This window comes from Chenopodium quinoa, unplaced genomic scaffold, assembly GCF_001683475.1.
Source record: "Chenopodium quinoa cultivar QQ74 unplaced genomic scaffold, ASM168347v1, whole genome shotgun sequence".
Taxonomy (NCBI): domain Eukaryota; kingdom Viridiplantae; phylum Streptophyta; class Magnoliopsida; order Caryophyllales; family Amaranthaceae; genus Chenopodium; species Chenopodium quinoa.
In genome coordinates this window covers 3201623-3223357 of record NW_018742484.1, presented here as the reverse complement: position 1 = coordinate 3223357, position 21735 = coordinate 3201623, and the positions used below count along the sequence as shown (strand labels likewise).

Here is a 21735-nt window from a genome sequence, read left to right as displayed (position 1 = left end):
AGCAAATACCCCAGCTTTCTCGCAACGCATCACCCAATCCTCCGAAATGTGGAAAATTGAAGCCGAAAAGTGAAGAGCTTGAGTGAAAATGATTTGATTTCGAGCCAGCAAAATAGCCCAAAGAATGCAAACCAAAGAAGTTAAACCTTTCCAATCCTTAGACCTTTTAAAACCCGAAATCAACTCCATAAACCAAACCTCAAACGGCGGAAAACCCAAACTACTACCATCCGAGCCTAAGGGTCGAGAAACTAAGAAGGTACTAACGAAAGCACAGTCCTGAAAGAGATGAGATGGCGTTTCTGGTTCCCTACGACAGAACACACACGTTGGATTAATTGGTAAACCACGCCGATAGAGACAATCCGAAAGCGACAAAGCATTGCGAATCATCTTCCAACAAAAAACCTTCAGCTTCGGAAGAAGTGGTAAACCCTAGAAAAATTTCCACCATGAATTAGAAGCCTGCCCACTGATACTCAAAGCCGCTACTTGACGGGTTAACAAAGCGTAGGTAGACTTGGTTGAAAACTGGCCATCCCGAGTAAACTTCCAGTGCATAAAGTCGTCCATCAGCTTTAAAGGGCGTTCTGCTGAAAGAATCTGGAATGTCGTCTTGTTATCAAAGAACCAGTGAACCAGTGAAGGATCTCACGCGTAAGAACGCGAATTAATAATAGAGGAAACATGAGTCGGAACATCCGACCCACCATAAGAATGTTTGAATTATACTAGCCCCCCCCAGAGCCCAATCATCTTTAACTATGCGAACCTGAGAGCCAGAGCCAACTTTCCAAGCGATACCCTTGGCAATAGTGTCCATTCCAATCAGCAATCCATGACAACCCCAAGAGGATCTAGGAATCCTACTTGAAGGTAAGGAGAAAAGAGATGGATACTTGGTCAATAAAACCTTCAAAACTAAGAGTTGGCCTGGGGATAATGATGAATGCGCCAACACTGCCTAGCTAACATGGCCGAGTTAAAACACTCCAAACTGCGAATACCTAGACCTCCTAGTCCCTTAGGGAGATGAAGCAAAGAAGCAAACCGTAGAGCTAAACCCTTGGTCGCAGTCGAGGAACACTACCAAAAACGAGCTAGTATGTTATCAACATGATGACAAATCGACGACGGAACCTTGAAAACTGACAAAATGTGATTGAAGGAGGCAACTAAAACTGAATTGATGATGACTAATTTTGCGGCAACCGAAAGGCAGAGAGCATTAAAAACCGAAAGCCGCTGAGACACCTTGTCCACCAGAAATTGAAAGTCCGAAACCTTTTTACGTCCCAAATCTACTGGAAGACCGAGATAGGATCCAAGATTGTCAGTGTTCCGAAGATGTAAGCAGCTAGCTAGATGATCTCGGTAATCAGAAAGAGTATTTGGACTAAACTTGACAAAAGACTTCTGCAAATTAATCATTTGACCAGACATAGCACAAAACTCCTACAAAAAACCTAGAACCTGATCACAAGCCGAAGGAGAAACCTGAAAAAACAACAACGAATTATCTGCAAAGAACAAGTGTGAGATGGAAGGAGCTCCCGGGAGATATGAATCTCCTTAAAAAGTGCTTGCTCCTCCGCCTTACACAACATAGCAGAAAGAAATTCCATACAAAGAACAAACAGGTATGAAGAAAGAGGATCGCCTTGCCGAAGACCACATTGAGGCTTGAAGCTAGGCGAAGGATTCCCGTTGACCAAAACCTGATACGACACTGTGGAAACACATTGTTGAATAATGTGAATCCAATAGAAGAAAAACCAAACAATCGCAAAACCCGAAATAAGAAATCCCAACGGACATGGTCATAAGCTTTGTTCGTGTCCAACTTCAAAGCTACATAAAAGCGTTTTCTAGCTTTCGAAGCATTCATAAAAGCAAGAAGCTTGTGAGCTATTAAGCCATTGTCGGATAAAAGCCTCCCCGAAACAAAGGCATTCTGGAAATCTAAAACCAACGAGGGAAGCACCAAACGAAGACGACTGATAAGACACTTAGCTATGCACTTATACTGGACATTACAAAGGCCAATGGGGCGAAATTGAGACACTGCCTCAGGACATTCTACTTTGGGAAGCAAGACCAGAAAAGTACGATTCCACTCTTTCAGCATATAACCATGGCATCTATAGTTAAAATCAATGAAACTATAGGGTGTACTATCTTACCATTGTAATATTTATATAATAAGATTTTCAAATCAATTAAATGTTAACTTTTCACATTCAACATTCAGATTAGTAATGCATCTAATAATGTGTTAATAACAAAATTCAGATTCAAAACCCCACAATCCTACATACATATAAACGAAAAAACAAAGTTTAAATACTATCTTAAAAATTATTTAATTTTCGTAATTGAATATAGGTATGAACTATAAAGAACGAGGCGTGACAAATTTGCAATCATGTAGTGCTATACCATACTACATTAAATACGAATTGTCCCATGGCGTTAACGTCAATTCTAATTCATGCACAATAATTTATATATCCGGCCATTACCTAGTCTTTTGCTTGCCGACAAATTGAACACAAACATTGGCTTTTTACCATAAAAAGATGCCACTATTACTTATGCTGAATACACTATGCTACAAGTTTGGATGTTTCTTATTCTATCTATACAAACATGAAACCAATATGAAAATATTACACTTTCTAGTAATTTAATTAAAATAACAACAAAAAAAGGGTAATTAAATTGTGAAATTGCCAACTAATTGTCCATTGATCTTCTATCACTCTGCTCTGTCAATACAATGACAACTAAGCTGCTAGATTAACACTAAGACGGCCGCCACTTGATAGTAGGTGTAGGTCCCAAATGGCCCTATTAAATGCTACCAATCTCATCCACTCAACTATTCCATACTTTATTTTCCCTTTGTTTGGTAGGCTCATAATGAGTTAACCCTTTTTTTTAAAAAAATTATTATTTTTATTTTTTGATAAATAAACCTTGTAGGAGAATAAACTTATTGGATAATAGTATGGATAATATTAACATGGACCTTTTTGGAAGATTACTAAATAGTGTGATTAAAGTTTAAATGGTTAATTGTTTCTTTTTTTTAATAATCAAATTCAAATTCACTTTTAGTGAAAATGTATGATCTTAGTTTATAAATTTTCTTTTACTTTACTGTATTAGTTGTTCTTGTTTGTGGTGTGTCACACTAGTTAAGAGAAATGAGGATTGTAAGTGATTGAAAAGAAAATGCTATCAACTAACTTTCTCTAAGGATATGTTTCTCATTTTTCCTGAAAAATTACTTTGATTTAAGTCATTTACTAGAAAAGCGAAAATACAAAAAAAAAAAAAAAAAAAAAAAAAAAAAAAAAAGTTTACTCCTTTACAAGCAAATTAAACATATGAAGTTTTGGTGTTTTTAGATTTAAAATTATAAAAGTACAACCTAACACACAATTTTAATTAGAATAATTTCCATTCAACAACTAATTAATTCTCTAATAATCTATACATGATATAGGTTTATGCAATTTCCATAGTTTTAGATTGTGCTCTTGTTCTCTAATCATTCAACAACCGAAAATAAATCTTGAATAATGAAGCAACAAAGAAATGGAAACAACAAGCTAAAAACAACATATATATTGAACAAAAATTAAAGAAAAAAGGAAGAAGACATTAATGCCATTCTTCTTTTTGGCTAACTTTTTTTTTATTGGTCCTTATACAAAATACAAGTACTAGCAAAAAAAAAATGGAATCTCCTTTTCCTTTCTATTAATGCTCATCACAAGTTGTTTCTCCCTTTGGAATAACAACAATATCCCTATCAAATAAAAAAAATCACAAATATAATATAATAATTTAACAAAAACAAATTTAATCAACTTTGAAGTATGGAGAGTAATAATAATAATAACACTATGATGGTAAATGGAGTTAATTTTTCTCCCTTTAAAAAAAAATACTCCTAAAAACACAAAGAATAATTCTTCCTCTTTTTTCTATTTTTTTTGTTATTGTCTTTGGTATCTTTATTATTTACCCAAAAAAAAAAAAAACAATTCAATGAGCTGTAAGTTTAGATCTCCTTTTAACTTGGGTGTAAAGCACAACACCCATGACAGTAACCCCAAATCCAACCATTCCCATCGCCGTGACCGGATTCCTAAATATGAAGACCGACACCACCGCCGCAACCGCCGCTTTCGCATTCCCCAACACCTGCAACGTGAGCGCACTCGTATGTTTTGTGACCAGGAAGTTAGTGAGGTTTACTAGATACGCCACAGTAGCATTCCCAACTAACAGAAAAACAATGAACCAATCTTGTTTCGCCTTCTGGATTGTTATCCCAGCTACATTCCCTTCGATGTAAAGCGAAAACGGAAGCAGAACAGCAGCAGCCATAGGGGCCATATACATTAACAAGTTCATTGAGTTGAGTTTCTCGGAATCCGATGTGAGAAGTAATCCTTGTACTACAGACTTCAGGGCTCGCCCAGAAGTGGACCCCACGCAGAGGAAGAATCCGAAGAGGTGAAATAGGGGTTCGCTATTGGAAGCAACGACAATGCCGAGTACGACAGGGAGGAGGGAGAAGTATACTATTGGTGCTTCTTTCTTGCAAGTGATTACGAATGCGAAGATGGCTGTGAAGAAAGGGGTGGTTGCGCCAATAGCCTGATTGAAGGATACGGGTATGTACTTGAGTGACGCATTACCGCATACTACTGAGAAGCAGAAGATGACGGACAGGGAGAAGATTTTAAGGAGTTGTTTGCGAGACTGGATGTACTGAGCGGGGACGAGGCGGAGGGAGTGGATGGCGAAGGAGGAGTAGAAGGTGCATGCAATCATGTGGATCGTGGTCAGGAAGATAGGGTAACGGTAACCGTAAATGGTTAAGAGGTATTTGTTTAAGAGGAGGACGCCGATGTTGGAGGAGTACCAAGCGAGGACTATTGTCAGGGTTGTGATTGATGTGGTGGCGGACACGGCGGCGATGTGGTGGATGTTGTTACGAGCGTCGGATGGTGGCGTTTGGGGCATTTCGAGGAGGATTTGGTCCGGGGAGGTGTCGAGTTTTGGGTTGCTGTTGCGCCGGGGTGTCCATTTTGTGGGAGGTTCGACCACCATTTGTGGTGGCGATCAGATTGTAGGGAGATGGAATGAGGGTATGAGGGGAGGGATAAAGTGGGGTGGAGAGGAGTGATTGGATTGGGGATAAAATTTGTTGGTATTTTGTGGGGGATTGATTGTCGGTGAAGTAGGCTTGTAGATGAAGGTGGCTTTCTAATTATTATTTTATTTATTTTTATTTTAAGAAGAATAAAAATAAAGAGATGATGATTATTTATTTGACATACACTTGATCTGATCTAAGATATTGAATTTGTGTTCTGTCTTTGTCTCTCAGCTCTCTCAGTCTCTCACTGCTTTGTAGTAGTAGTAGAAATTTGCTCTTGTCAAAATGTATGTAGTGTGAATCTTTTTTAGTTTTATTTGTGTATATATACAAGACTTTGGTATAAGCTGATTTTGGGAAGGGAAATTTGGAGACTCTTCTCATGCCTAATGGTTTGGTTGGTTGAAATAAGTTTAAAATTTTGAAGAATTATTTGTAATTTTTTTTCTTTCTACATATTCACTATAGATCATTTAATTGGTAGTCTTGAAGTCAACCAAATGGGTTATTCTTATTCTACTATGTTTCCAAGAATTGGATTCTTATGACATTTGTCATTTCTTTGGAAATGTAACTTTGTATCTTCAAACAAATGGTTGTACATTTAGAACTAAACTCCCTTCGTACGTTTTGACTTTTTGCACTACTCATCTAATTCTCTTATATTACTCCTAATTAAAAAAAATTACTAAGTGGTGAAAAACTACTCTTAATTAGAGGTGTGATTAACTATGGGTCTATGGCCTTGCCCATTAGCCCGACTTGGCCCGGCCTAAAAAAAGTGTTGGTTTAGGCAAGCCAGATAACACATTTTAGTTAAAAACCAGAATCTAGCTTGAAAAAATCCGCTTTAGCCTGACAAGCCCATTACTTTTTTTACAGGTTTGGACATGAGATTTAATGCTAAGGCCCGACCTCGCCTTGTATAAAGACAATCATATACCCGAGTATATCATTACTCAATACATATACAACTTATCTTTTAAAAATACCTCTTAATGTTTGCTTAAATTTATAATAAGTTAATAATTGACACATTTAACCAATTTTCTTTCTTTTGGATTGCGCTTTATTTATCAAATGAAAAAAAAAAGGACCTCTTAGTGCATTTAGCCACTTACTACGTACCACTAGGTAGTAGGTACACTGGGATAGTGGGATATAAAACATTACATCTGTTTCTTATTAGTTACATCAAAAAAGTAATATTTGTAAGGTAGTAAATTATGAACAAGGTGCACTTCTCTATAGACCCAAAAATTATAAAGTAGCGAATACTTTGTACTCGCATGAAATAGAGTGAGAGAATTCAGTGTAGCTTGGTGGAGTTGGTGGAGAACTCACCTTGTGACTTTGAGGTCACAAGTTCAAGCCTCACTAACTACAAAATGCTTGGAAGTAGGGGGATTCCTTTATCTTCCCCCTTTACTCTCAAACCTACGGAGCTGGACTAGCTAAACTTGTGAGAGGTGTTGGTTCAGTAGGGTCCTTCATCTTATCTTAAAAAAAAATTAAAAAAAAAAAAAAAAAAACAAACAAACAAACTAGTAGAGTATTGTAGTAGTGTGTTATTGTGTACGGTTGACTTTTGTACATATTTTAATAGTCATGAATCATGATTATGCTGAAAATTCATTTTTTTTTTTGGTGTGTTCAGGCTCTTCCGCATTTACAGATCACATCTTATTCCTTTCATCGGTTTTTAGCTTATCTTACTTTAACTATTTCTTTCTTTAATTTTTTTTTTTTTTTTTTTTTTTTTTTGGGCAATTATTTCTTTCTTTAAACTTTAGTCCTGTATTATACATTCTATTAGATACTCTGTATAATAATCTGTATATTATGACAATTAAATATATATAAAAAAAATATTCTTTGTTTAGCCGAACTTTACTTACTATACGTCGTATATCGGTACTCTCTTCGTGTAAAAATTATCTATCATAGTAGATCCATATCCATAAATAAACCTAAAAAAGTTTGAAGTCAAATACGTACTTCTCTTATGAAATTTTATGACTCTTTTTCAAACTAGTAATAATTCAAGACTAATATTTTCTAATTTAAATTGAGTATATGAAATAATGTGTATCAACTATCAAGTGTGACAAGGAATCTTTGCATGATAAACAGATGTAAAGTTTAGTTTAATTATTGGGTGAGTGGTGTATACTCCACAGTCTACTGCACACAGCTAAATTAAAATCCGAAACCCATGTCAAGTGGCGAAGCTTAAGATCTCATTTATCACTTCTAGTTGCAAACAACTAGTTGACTCCCACACCTACATTATTATTCTAAATCTAAGCTTGCAATGATAGATTTGGTCACAAATTAAATGATATTTTATTTATTTCAACACACCAAATCCTACACCCGCCAATCTTGGGCGATAAACCAATTAAGATATCTTTCGACTATGGTATAGACTTGTTGTACATTGTGTATGGTATAACTAAAACTAAATTTAGCTTACTTCAATTCTTATTTTATTTATTTGTAGACCTTTCAAATGAGTTAATAAATTACCATTATATGGTAAGATACGGGGTTCCCCACCCTATCACAAGAATGGGAGGATGAGGATCGAACCCCCAACCACTTATGGGGAGATAAAGGGACTAACCATCCCTCATTTCCTATGTCCTCGGCATTACATACTACATACAACCAATTAAACAATAAAAATTGCAAACAATCCACTAAAATAGAATTTAAACATCGTTTAAAATTTGTTAAAGTGTATTTCATCATTTATTAAGTCTATCTCTAATAGATCAATTCCCTAAGGTCGTGTTCTCTTCACCTTATGTTTACTGAACTTAAATTTTTTTAATTTAATTTAATTGGAATTATTTTTGAAATTAAATTACTTTTGTTGAACTTAACTTACTTTTACTAAACTTAAAACTTATTCTTATTGAACTAAACTTATTTTTTTCTAAACTTAAATTACCTTTATTGAATATTATTTGAATAAGGTATATAAAACAGGCCTATATAACCAAACTTTTTCCTCGTTACACAACCATACAAGGAATTTGAAAATAAATAGAAATCCTGCATAATCCATTATCCCTTTGTTAGGCCCCGTACACTTCACCTTATTTTTGCTGAATTGAAATTATTTTTACTCAACAAAAAATATTTTTGGTGAACTTAAATTACTTTTACTGAATTGAAATTAATTTTACTGAACCTAAATTATTTTTGCTGAATTTAAATTATTTTACTGATTTTCTATTGTATTTCTTCTTTAAAGATACTGAATTTTACTGAACTGAACTTATTTTTTTTTAACAGGAATTATTTATACTGAACTGAAATTAATTTTGTAAGATGAAGTGAACAAGGTCTTACACATTAAAACCCCAATTTGCTCCACTAATTAATCTCTCATAGTGTTTCATTGTAAATTGAAAAAACCTCGTTGTATATGCATGAGTCCATTCGAGACTTCGAGTATCCTTCAAAGTACAAATGCTCCTTAGATTTTGTGATAAAAATTTAATTTAAACAAGTATGTGGAAATATAGGAGTAGAAAACACCAAATGCAAGAATATTGATCGTCATTCAATCGGTAAATTTAACTTTTATCCAAATAAAAGAAAGATAAACCTATTCTAGCTGCATCATAATCATGACGAGTTTGTAAGATCAAATCCCGTACAAAGACTATTTGGGGAAAGAGGATTACGTTAGCATTTCCCTTCTAAGAAGCCTCGCCGCTAACCCGAGTTGGGTGGGATCTGTGCAGCTGTGCAAAGTCAGCTCCACATAGCCTTCTACTTGCATCATAAAACAAAACAAAACAAAATATGGTAAATCCTAGCTACAATGTTCAGAGAATGAAATTTACAAGTATAGGTTATACTGTTTTCTTATATGGAGTATTTATTGTGTAGAAAAAATGTTAGGAATATAGATCTGAGATATCACACATAAAGGTTAGTTGCATGCAAAACTCACAAATTCTTGTTTTATAGGAAAATCAAACAACTTATTTTTATACTTTATGTCTTTACTATATTTGTTAACAACAGACCTATTTTTAGGACGAGCAAGATGGGACAGAGGATTTTGATTCGACAAAAGGAGCCATTTTTAGGTTTTTGAAACATTTGTCGTCAACCTTTAATTTTCAAATAACTCACAGCTCGTGAAATCTTTTCTATGGAGTTCTATCAACCTCTTTAAGCAATCAAGACCTTTTCCCTTTTCAAGTTGGCACCATAGATCTTCAACACGCCAAGCTTCACGAGGTGATCCTTTAAACCCTTCAATTTCATCTACCAAAACCAAAAACTAAAACTAATGGTTCAAAATTCATGTTATACCAATTGATTTAAAAAAAAATAAAAAATTATTCACCTTTTCCCGTGAATTTCTTCACGCTTAGAAACCAACATTTTGGTCCATATTGAAAAAGCAACTTAAAGAGCAAACTTTTGCATACAGTCACATTATCAAATAAGCAATTATATTATATATGCAAGACTACATACATATAATTTAAGGACATACCAAAAAAAAAATTTATGTAATTTATTAAGGTTTTGACTTATGAGCAAAAACCAATAATTTTGTGAGATTAAGATGGACAAAACTCCACCTGATCCTAGACCTTCCAATGCTCATTTGATAGATATACAAGAAGTATTGTCAGAAGAAGATGAAGGAACGACGTTGAATAGAACAACGGCTCAGAAACCGGAGAAACGAGGGAGGGCGAGGCCGGTAAGGCATCAAGAACCAGCAAGAAGGGCAGGAAACAGGAGTAGCCTAAGTAGACAAGTATCTCTTGAAACAGGATTCTCTGTTTTAAAAGGGACGCAACAAAATGAGAGAGTTGCTCTTAGTAGGAGTGGAAGAAGTCTTGGAGGTTTAGGTGCAAAAAGTAGTGGTGCTGTTGTTAGAGAAGTTAAAAAGGGTGATTTTAGCATGTTTAAGACAAAATCATCTCTTACTAAGCAGAATTCTTTGATGCCCATGAAAAAGGAATGTACTAATGAGGTGGATTATAATCAGAAGATTAAAGTTAGTAATAACAATATTAATAATAATAACAATGTCAATAATAATAGTAATAATAATAATAATAATAATAATAATAATAATAGTATTAACAATAAAAATAATAATGGGTCTCAACACTCTCAAGGTGCAGATGATTCTGTTCCTGCAGGAAGATACTTTGCTGCTCTCAGAGGTCCTGAGCTAGATCAAGTGAAGGTATTGTTTACACACATTATTTTGTCAATCTTTGTATGATATTTTAATTATTGTTAACTTGTAGAGTATGTCATTGATCTTAAAGATTGTGTACCCATAATATATAAAATTTGCATAATGATGCCCTCTTATCATATCGATATTAAAGTTGTTTGTGTAGGTGGTATGTCGGTATGTCCTACCCATAGAAGGTAAGTTCAGCACTGTATATGTCTAGGGCATTCCAAAAGACATGTTAAAGTTGATTATATTGTGTAGGTGGTATGTCCTATACGTCCCATAGATGGTATGTTTAGCACGGTATATGTGTAGGGCATTCCAAAAGAAACCGATAGTTAAGATTTTAAATTCTTTGATGTGTACTCATTACCATTACTCAGTACTACCTACCAAATGGAATGTTTGTTCTTTCAATCCAATGATGAATTTTCTCTATGTAGATACCTGAATTGTACTTGTTTTTCAGGACTATGATGACATTCTTTTACCCAGGGATGAAACATGGCCATTTCTGCTCCGATTCCCAATAGGTTGTTTTGGTATATGTCTTTGTTGAATTGACTACCTTAATATTTTGATGATTGACTTACATAAAACAAACTCTGACTAATGATGTTTATGAGTCTTGGTTGAACAGAAAGATTCAGGTACACAAATACATGTTCCGGAGTAGGAACAACAGAGTTTGGAAGACTTGATGATGAATGCAAGCTTTCAAGATGTCCTCATAACTCTATATACTTAGTTACTCAGTGTACGAGCTTAAGAAACAAAAGTGTTGGAAGGAATGGAAGGAATTAAGAAGAAACTCGAAGTTCCTGAAGGAACCTGTAGTTCCCGAAGGAACTTGACGATTGACTCAGAAAGTTTTAAACGAAAGTTTTAAAACAGTTTTCATATCCCTTAATTTAAGGAAGTGATAAAAATCAGTTTTGAAAAAGATTTAAAAAGATTTTATGAATAAATAAATAATTCATTAATTTAAAAAGATAAGTTTTAAATTAATTAATTATTTATCTTTTAATTAATAAATAAATAATGATCTTTTTTATTAAATAATTATCTTTTTGAATAACTGATTTTTTTGACTTAGTAAATACTGGCTCCTAGTATTAAGGAGAACGTTGAACTTGGGAGTCAAGCTAAGGAAATCATGTTCCTAAATTTCCTCTGCCTACATCCCAACTTCTCAGCCAAAGAGAACGTGGGATTAAGGGGGAAGTGGGAACTTGATGGAAGCTTGGTTTAACTTCTTATAAAAACAGATCAACGTTAAGTTTTGAAAGTGTGGAAAAACAATCTTAAGTATTCTGAGCATAGAGTTTCAAAGTATTTAAAAGAGAAGTTCCTTCCATCCTTAGTCTCTTAAGTTCTTTAGGAAATACTTGTAATCATTGTGTAATTGGGTTTGGGTTGTGAGAGTTGTAAAGTGTGAGACTTGAGAGAGTTGTTTACACTGTACAAGTGATTCGGAGTAGAATCACAAAGTGTGAGAAACTGTGATTGAGGGATCACAGTTGGGTAACTTGAGTTCCTCACGGAACTTGAGTCTAGGCAACGTATTAGTGATTGTAAATCATTTTTACATAGTGAATTTATTCATTGCCTATCTCAGTGACTTTTCTCTTAGTAGTAGATTTAATTCCGCAAAATTTACCATAGTCTACATACACTACAATTCACCCCCCTCTTGTAGTATACATTGTTCTATCAGTCTTGGCCTTAGCAGCCAATCCATCTTATGGAAGTCGCTATCAATCAGCCCGGCGATGAAGTTCCTCAAAGTAACCCCTTTTATAAACCTAGTACTCTGGATCCTAGCCCTGCTCATTTTAGTATTGGTGTGTACCACTTATCTTCTTAAATGTATATTCTACTTTGAAGCAATCAAAAGAGAGTACTTCCATCCTGTTAGAGTTAACTTCTTCTTTGCTCCATGGATTGTAGCTATGTTTATGGCCATAGGAGTTCCCCCAAGAATAGCACCAAACACCCTTCATCCCGCTGTTTTTTGTGTTTTTGCCATACCAACGTTCATCCTCGAGCTTAAGATTTATGGTCAATGGCTTTCTGGAGGAAGACGGCGTTTAAGCATGGTAGCTAACCCGTCTTCTCATTTATCAGTTATTGGCAACTTTGTTGGTGCCATTTTAGGAGCCAGGGTAGGGTGGAAAGGACCCGCAAAGTTTCTGTGGGCAGTGGGTTTCGCGCATTACCTTGTAGTCTTTGTTACTCTTTATCAGAGATTGCCTACGAGTGAAACATTGCCCAAGGAGCTACACCCTGTATACTGTATGTTCATTGCAACACCGGCTGCAGCAAGCATTGCATGGGAGGCTATTTATGGTGAGTTTGATGGCTTATCAAGGACTTGCTTCTTCATTGCCTTGTTTCTTTATATCTCACTTGTCGTTCGACCCACCTTCTTCACTGGCTTCAGGTAACCTATTAAAAGTTTTACTAGTATGTACAGAATATATTTAGAAGCATATATCTTCTCTATTTGGCCAATGCCTTGCTTATGTGATCAGCTAGATGTATCTAAATAGCTTGTAAATTTAACTTTTCCTTGCCCAGGTTTTCAATGTCATGGTGGTCATATACTTTCCCGATGACCACTGCATCAATCGCTACTATCAAGTATGCAGAGCAGGCACCCTCGATAGGAAGCAAGGGCCTAGCTCTATCCCTGCCATTTATGTCTAGTACAATGGTGGCTATACTATTCGTCTCAACCATTTTACATGGCTTTGTCTGGCAAACTTTGTTCCCAAATGATCTTGCCATTGCCATAGCAAAGAGGAAGCAAGGGAAGGAACATAACAAGAAGCCTAAAAAAGCAAATGGTATAAGGCGATGGACAAAACAGTCTCCCCTTTCCCTTGTTTCGGCTATGACTAAAAACAACTCATAAGCAAGACCAGCAACAAATGAAAGCTTAGCACCAGATTTGATACTTTGACGTTAATTGTTACTCTGTATGTAATATGTATGTATGTACCAATAGCATGAATCCAACACTCGGCCATAATAGAGGCTGATTCTTTACCATTATTGTGTCATGACTCATGAATGCTATAAGTTATATCCCTGTTATAAATCCATCCTAATGCCGCGGCTATAAGCATTTTACATATTTGCAGAACCTCAACACATTGCAGTGCAATCTAAATAGAAAACCGTCGACATAAAATTCTTGGGCATAAAATTTCCTTCATGAGAATAATTGTGTTCCTTTTGTTGAATTACATTCCTGTATCACCTCCTGATGAAGATAGTATTGGATTAATCTATGGCTGCAGGCGAAAATGGGGGCACAAGAAGTTTGAATTTAAAAGGTGGTGCACAATTTCTATACAAAGCTTAGTTAAATTTATCCTGTAGGAGCTTAAAAAGCTAAACCATTTCCTGCATGTGTTGTGCACCGATTCCTCAGCCCTAGTGTAAAACTTCATCAAAAGGCATCTATACATCTTGGATTATGGGACTAGTCTAAGATGAAATATATGTGCTATTGCTGTCTCCGGCTCCCTAAAGGCCTGCAGTAAACATGACATACAATTATCAAATACTTGTACAATTTAACAGCAAAGAGCTACACCTAATTCAAGATGAAAAATGCACCTGCTCATGCCACTACGAGGATTAATTTCACCGATCCTTCCATTAGCAACTGTCAATTGCTCCTTTCCATTACGAGCGTCTAATTTTTCTTTTGCCAGATGTATTGTCTGTGTAGAGCAGTTTATGAGATGCAGACAATCCGATCACAAATATATGGAAATCTAGAGATCAAGATGTATGCAAGTATTTTCAAAACTAATCTAGACAAGCAAAAGACAGCTGATTATAAAAACAATCGGTCAAAAAGCTACTTTGCAACATAAGAAAATCTTTCTTACATTTTGCTTATTCAGATGACAAGATTCCCATCTATTTTCTTTTGATTCCTTGAAGCAAGAAGTGAGAAGTCAGCAAGGTTCCAGGATAAGGGAAAGAAAATGCCTCAAATTATTGTATAAGAAGGAACCTTCGCCGAAATAGTAGTGTTCTGGGGTAATTCAACCTGTGCACAATTTTTTGAATGGGGTTCACCAGCAAGCGAGAGCTGCAAATTGTACAAGAAGGCATTATGAGATATAGATCGATTATATTATTCTAGAGGAGGCACTATTATGGCAACTGCATATATCCACCAAAAGACCAGAAAGCAAAAATACCTTGCTAAAAAGCTCTGTTGGAAGATTTGGCTGAGTCCTCTTTGATGTTTGAAACATAAATTCCTAGAGAAAAACGAGTTGTAAGGAATTTGCTTCAAAGCAATACATATAAGCACCAATCAAGATCATGAGCATGACAAACTACCTTTGGTACAGTAACATCCCGCTTATTATTTCTGAAAACACCTATGTCTCCTCTACTAGCCAATATCTGCATCCAGACCATGTAAACCAATTCAACTTCGTTTCAAATAAGGGAAGAGTTGGATTATTGATGGAGCTAGTGTATGTAAAAATTATGAAGCTAGCTGCATCCATGATCACAGTAATAAAAATAAATAAATAAATAAAAACAATGTATTTTGATGACAAGTATTCATTACCTTCCTATCAAGAGGTCGTGCTTTAAAGCTATGTACAACTTGGCGTACAGCCACTCTCGGAATATCCACAGAATCACTACTGCACAAAAAGCAATATCAACCCAATGTAAGCCACCATCTAGCACAGAATTGTATTGCATGCTCGATACATAGGATGGAATAATCAGTTCACCCATAAGGCCATAACCAAAAAAAAAAAAAAAAAAAGCTAATTATATGCAGATTATGCACGATATCTGATGATCATTTCATAAATAATCAACATGAAGCTCCTACGTACTACAGATATTTACAGCAATGATCATGTACATGTATTACTTTGAAAAAATCTACTACCATTTATTATCAATATAAGAATCATTCATTTTGTACATAATAAAAATGCCATGCAAAACAGAGTTACAAAAGGAATAATCTGGAAAGGTAGCAAGATTGAGTTCCAAAATTATTGTAAATAATGAACTTCTGTTGTAGGCAAAGGTAACTTTGAGACTGTTACCAACGTTCGTAGATCAGTAAACAATGTGACAGAAAGATATAAAGACGCATCAATGTACAAATTGACCCGCACCAACCCAAAAACAAGTGAAAAACGAAGTATAAGATACAGATGGTATTACATACCCTTTTCCATCCTTATTACCAGTTTCTATACCGCTATCAGCATGAACTTTGTTCAAAACCTGCATTCACAGAGACAATTAGTCACCAAGAATAAACCATCAGGACACAGGTATAGATAAAGGGACAGCCATGAAGGCACAAGGTCCTTCCTCATACTGGCTTGTATTTGCTCATCTCAAGGCATGTCCGGTGGGGTTAATTGGCAGGTTACAACAATAACAAAACCTTAGTCCAAAAATGGTTAGGGGTTGTGAAAATATGATTTTAAATTACAGGTAGGCTCTACAGCAATTAAAAAAATAATAAAAAATAAAAAATAAAAATAAAAAAAAAGGTTCTCAAGAAACAAGACTTTTGTATACAATTGATACAAGAGGCCCAAGACTTTATTTTATACAATTAATAAGGAGGAGCTTAAAGAAAAACCAACACTACCACACTCAAACACAATAATTGTTCAGGGTAACTCTCACTACTAGACAGGTTAAAGGAAAGGTAAGCTTGCTTACAATTACAAACCCCCTCCCCTCATAACCACATTTGGCAGAATTTCAGCCATGTTGTGATCATTGTAGTCTCTCCCCGAATCTAGTTTCAGCCACTCATAGAATTTTAATCATGGTAGTCATCCATTTTCTCATACCAAATCTGATAAACCCGTTTGAAATAAATGTTTGGTCTATGGTCCTTAATACACATCAGAATTTTACGCACGTCATGCACCCATGTCATTTGTCTGATGTTTCAAACAATAAAAAACTTGCAGAATTCCAGTCATATTTCAACACACAGCCAAATTAAGTATCCCACATGGTAAAAGGCCATGCTACTACATAAATACTGAGACACACAAAGAGGGCAGGAAATAAGAATGGGTATCAAGTAGTGCGTGCAGAACAGTTCAAAGATTAATTTCCGGAGTCAAAGTAGATTGTGGAGGTACTCTTAAAAGGAATAGTTAAAAGGAGAATGCTTGTTAGAAGTCATGGAAAACAAGTCTAAATAAAATTAAAGCTATACTAAAGTAGATTGTGGAGGTACTCTTAAAAGGAATAGTTAAAAGAGAGAATGCTTATTAGAAGTCATGGAAAACAAGTCTAAATAAAATTAAAGCTAACTAGCAAGGCCTAGTGTAGAGATGTGGAAGTAAGCTTGGTGAGAATTCATAATGAAGCATTTATGGTACCATATTACGGGCGCTTGAAAGCAGTATAAATGCTATATTAAGATGGACTTACAAGCAAAATTCAAAAGAGACAAAGATATGGTTGTAGAGACAATTAGACAAATAAATTCATAAAGCAGAACACTTAACCTTATCATTTCGGCAAACTGATGGTGAAGCATCAGTGGAGGTACTTGGGTTTGTCCGTCCAGTTGGTTTAAGGTGAGAGGCCTATGAAGCAATACAATAAAAGTTAGCCAAGATGTTTGAGAGCAACATCAATATCATCAGACATGTATTTTTGGACTAGGGAAAGGTAAACAAGGCTAAGGCATTGATGCCTCACTTTAATATCTGGCAAATGCTGCGTAGTTCTCTTTGAGAATGGGAGAACAGGAGCTTCAAGGGTCTGCACATTACACCAAAAAGCACTTGAATAAATATCTAAGAAATATAACTGAAAGTTTCTTCTGAATGCACGAAGATTTACCTTTCGATTCAACGTTCTTGCTTTAAATCTGTAAGTAGTTGCTGTGGGATTTTCCGTTTCTTTAGTGCTAGTTAACCTGTAAATAAATGAAGAATAAGTAAACCATATGCCAAAATTTCATAAATCCTACAACTAATAACACGTATTTTGAGCTTGAAGTTGGATAATTAGTCCTTTTAACCATAGGACAAAAGATTGGAAGCCAGTTATGATACAAATATAATTAAAAAAATTATAATTAAACCTTATCCTTTCTGCCCTATGCGCGGTAGCAAGGTCTGGCTCCCTTGGAATTGTAATCCTTAGCTTAGCTTGTGAATTCAAGCCTTGCGCAGCAGCATCCTAAATGGATAAATCAAAGTTTATCAGAAGAAATTAGGTAATGCACTTTAAGCATCATGGAGACCATCAACAATATTATTTCGGCATAACATTGCAAAAAAAACTGTATTCCCAGATTGCTTGGTTGAATACGAGCTATTCTAGGGGCCCATGGGAAACTAAGTAAGCAACTGCCTCCACTAGATGGGAAGTAGGACTTCTTGAGATTAAACTTCCATGTTTTAATCAGCCAAAACATCAGAAATTTCAACTTCCCAATGTTCCCACAAATCTATCTCAATCAAAACAACCACCTATATTTTACAAATGCCAAACAAATGCAGAAAAAACCAAGCTCTCTAGACCAGCTTCAAGCAAAAGGTAATCGCTATTATAGGGTTTGCTAAAATTCCAATGATCAAGAACCAAAATGCAAAGTAAAACAAATATTTTGGAAATTATATATACTCTTTGTGCTCTCCTTATCCTGTATATATCATCAAGAGTAGGGTAAGAACACCTCCAATAATTATAGTACCCGTTTTTTCACACACCAAATACGCAGAATAATGTTGTTGTGAACAATTAACTATTGACCAAAAATCGGTTATGCAATGGAGAAAGCAGGCAGAGAAATCCATCAAATCCTGTTGAAGTGTGGATACCTTTTTGGGCAACTTGTGGGTTAGATTGACAGGCTGCTTCATTTCGACAATCTGTCACACGAAAATGAAATAGTAAATGATCGAAGTATACATATAACAAAACATATCAATTATAAAGCACAGGATAAATAGACACATTTAACAAAACATATCAATTATAAATTACAGGGATCAAACTAGACTTCCTTCTAATAGATATGATATCATAAATTTAAGCTAACAATGAAAATATAAAAACCACTGCAGCTGAATCAATGATTAAGATCGTACAAATGAGACTGAAAGCATTTAAAAGTCGCATGAGATGATCTGATTTTTTTTTTTTTTTTAACCAGCTTAACTGCGAACATTATCTAGAAAATTAGCAGACCAAAATTATGTCAAAATAACAATTCTCTTAAACAAGTAGAGCTGCACATTCATATTTACATCTAAGATGCATAAAATGAAGTAAATGGCTACTTTAGATCACAGAGATAGTTCTCTACAAAAAGGCCAACCAAAAAGGAGAGTGTACACACCCTACATAAATGACCACCATCTAGCTTTTGCCTCTTTGAAGCTTGACTTTCCATCCCAGAATGAGTTCCTGAATTGCCTTCGTTTTTCTGCAATCTGGCAGCATAAATTTTTCAATCAAAAAGCAGAATATCTTCCAAGAATCAAACATGGAAAATGTTCATCCTCTACTCCATCCCCAACTCACTCATAACAAAGAAGGATAAGATCACAAGGAAATGCCAAACTGAAAATTATCTTTCAAAATTCACCTAGAAGAACCACAAACTTGATGTTGCTGATTTTGCTTTGACAGCTGACTCGCAGTAGGCTTCATTAGTGTTGAAGTCTTTCGCATATATGGCTTAGCAAGGGATTTAGGCTTTGTTTTCACATTATCATGGGCCAAATGATTGAAGAAAGTCAATCCTCTAGGACCTGGTATAAAAAAAAGTAGCAATATTTAAGAAGCAAAGTATTAACCTAGGAAACTCACTAAGCTCGAATAAATGATGCATGTTTACACAAGTAAATTACCATGTATTCATAAAAGATAATAAAATAACAATTAAAATATAAATAAATAAAAACAGGTTGCCCATCTTCCATGCTTCGGCAATTTTTTTGTAAAAACATATTTATCGCTAACAATTAATATTGAACTTTCACAATCATAAATAAAAAAATTCAGCCTCCTTTAACCAAGTAAGAATTCGTCTTCTTTCTCACAGCATACAATTAAAAGGAAGAATAACCGCCAAAGAATAAAAGTTAGACCTCCATGTGAACACTTGGCTTGATTTTGGGAATTTAGGAAATTGCCGTCGTATAATTTTCTCAGCAAAGCTTGGCTACTGTCTTCTGCAACAAGAGAGAGAGAAGAAATAAGTAAGATCAGACTAGCGTATTAACTAACTTATGAAGTCCATTAGAATTCAATCAAAATTAATAATGTCCACAACATTCCCAAAAAACCACCTCTGACATGATTTTAAGCATACAGCCTTAATGAGCAACTCCAGAAAATATACAAAAGCAATATGACAATTAAACTGTATTTACTACAATAAATGTCATTCTGTTTCCCTGTCTTTTGTGTATGTGGTGTAACAAGCAAAAATATGCATAAGTGTCTACAATGACATGCTACATATGCTCAAAATTCTTCAAAAATGATCTCAGAAATGAAGACTTAGATCGCATACAAGAATTACAAGAGCTCTACACTTTTATAAGAAGAATGAACAAATAAACAAAAACCTCAAGTAATACCTCTGCATGCCTCATCTTGATCGCAATATTCTGCATGCTGATCAATACTAGCATTACCGTCATCATTAGACAATCTGTCATTATACTTAGACTTGGGGGACACATCCACATTAGGCGATCTCAAACCATTTAACGGAAATAGTTGAGCAACAAAAGCTGCCATGATGAGTCAAAAACAGAGCATGTCAACTTCACAAAAGAAAAATCAAAGGTTTAGCTTAAGGGGTAAACAATAATTAAATTTCTGATAACAACATTACGTAGCCACGTAAAGGACATGTCATTGTTCGATGTCATTTACATGTACAGCATTTTCAAAGCAAGGAAAATAATAATCCCAAATCGAGCATTTCTAAATCAGAAACATTGCAAGTGAGGTCAAAAGTCCAAATACTACAAATAACTATTCCATAATTCAGTAAATCTTCAAGCAGGCTGCAGTTAGAAGTCACCAATTCACAATGCAATCCATGTCTTACCTAAAACTTGCCAAATACTTTCCCATTTGCTCATACAATTTCAAAAACAAAATCAGCTTAAAGAACCCTAAAAATTAAGGCTTGGATTCGTTAACACTTTGTGATGGACATCATACCTTTCATTTCTCAATCACAATAATCAAAACCCTAAATATTATTTAATTCACATTGCATTTTCTACCAATAATCTTTTCAACACAACACATATCAAACAACTCTCTCTCTCTACCTACATTTGACCTCCCCAATCCAGTAATTTCTCCCCCCTCCCCCCGAAATAATTCTCCGTCCAGAATTAGTTGTCACAATGATAATGTAATTTAATTTAAACTAGCAACGAGACAATAAAGAACTACACTACAAATATGTAATTTTGTTCATAAATTCAAGCAGTAACATTTCAAATTAAGAAATCAAAACATACCAAATTAACAACAACAATCACTAATTTCCATCCTAAACCATTAAATTACATAACAAGATATTCAAATTTTCCACCACCATTTCCCAATTCACACATTTCATAAACCCAAACACAAACACAAATGCACCATCTTTCAAAAATCCAAGAAAACCCCATTTCAAAACGAAAAACATAAATCAAAATTAGGGTTTAACCAACAACTTACGAGAAGGAGGATAATCAGGAGCTCTAGAAAACCACGACTCGGAAAATCTGGACTCAGCTTCCGACTCAGGACGAGTGAAATCAAAGAACCGAGTTGCATCAAACTCGTAATCAAAATCAATCTCAAAAACATCATAAACTTGAATTATCTCCTCCTCCATTTCCATTTCTTCATCCATTTTCCTGGGTTTTTGCGCACAAATTTAGAGAGAGAAAACACTGAGAAAGAAGAGAGAGAAAATTGCAAGAAAAAAGGGTAGTAGAGTCCAAATTTTGAATTTACATTTAATAAGAGAGACAATTTCCGAATTTTAGAAATTTCGAAATTAATTTAATTTTTGGAATTTTGTGAATTTTTAATTTTGCCCTTAACATTGCTATTTGGTGTTGGAGTGTTAAGAGGTAAAATAGTAACTTGAGTGGAAATTAAAATTGTCATTGTTTAGGGTGACAATGGTATTGGGTTTCGAACCCTGGATTCTGGGGGGAGAGGAGGGTGGAATGACGATATTACCCCTTGGATATTGGGGGAATTACTGGATTGTACCTAACGGTTATATTTTGTGTGATTTGTCAGA

The 21735-nt window shown here is 35.0% G+C and overlaps 3 protein-coding genes across 5 annotated transcripts; 1 reads left to right on the top strand and 2 right to left on the bottom strand.

Annotated features, from left to right (window-relative positions):
* Positions 1-3649: 3649 nt before the first annotated feature.
* Positions 3650-5856, bottom strand: LOC110719402 (probable sugar phosphate/phosphate translocator At1g12500). Its single transcript, XM_021898336.1, has one exon. It carries the CDS (start codon positions 5128-5130, stop codon positions 4057-4059), a length of 1074 nt encoding a protein of 357 aa, XP_021754028.1. The 5' UTR covers positions 5131-5856; the 3' UTR covers positions 3650-4056.
* Positions 5857-9640: 3784 nt separating this feature from the next.
* LOC110719400 (guard cell S-type anion channel SLAC1-like) lies at positions 9641-13410 on the top strand. Its single transcript, XM_021898331.1, has 5 exons — positions 9641-10221; positions 10342-10412; positions 10879-10957; positions 12126-12852; positions 12990-13410. The coding sequence occupies exons 1-5, from the start codon at positions 9777-9779 to the stop codon at positions 13324-13326; spliced, it is 1659 nt and encodes a 552-aa protein (XP_021754023.1). The 5' UTR covers positions 9641-9776; the 3' UTR covers positions 13327-13410.
* Positions 13411-13415: 5 nt separating this feature from the next.
* On the bottom strand, positions 13416-21427 carry LOC110719401 (protein TPX2). 3 transcript variants are annotated; one of them, XM_021898335.1, is made up of 18 exons: positions 21159-21427; positions 20051-20206; positions 19556-19639; positions 19051-19216; positions 18802-18895; positions 18281-18331; positions 17539-17636; positions 17295-17370; positions 17151-17213; positions 16955-17035; positions 15640-15698; positions 15016-15091; positions 14778-14843; positions 14633-14695; positions 14443-14520; positions 14315-14362; positions 14037-14143; positions 13416-13951 (listed from the first exon to the last, which is right to left on the bottom strand). In XM_021898335.1, exons 1-18 carry the CDS (start codon positions 21334-21336, stop codon positions 13924-13926), a joined length of 1572 nt encoding a protein of 523 aa, XP_021754027.1. In that variant the 5' UTR covers positions 21337-21427; the 3' UTR covers positions 13416-13923. The 3 variants fall into 3 exon arrangements, with proteins under 3 accessions (XP_021754027.1, XP_021754026.1, XP_021754024.1); XM_021898334.1 differs by having other exon boundaries at positions 15016-15094; positions 19556-19636; XM_021898332.1 differs by having other exon boundaries at positions 13417-13951; positions 15016-15094.
* Between the last annotated feature and the right edge of the window lie 308 nt (positions 21428-21735).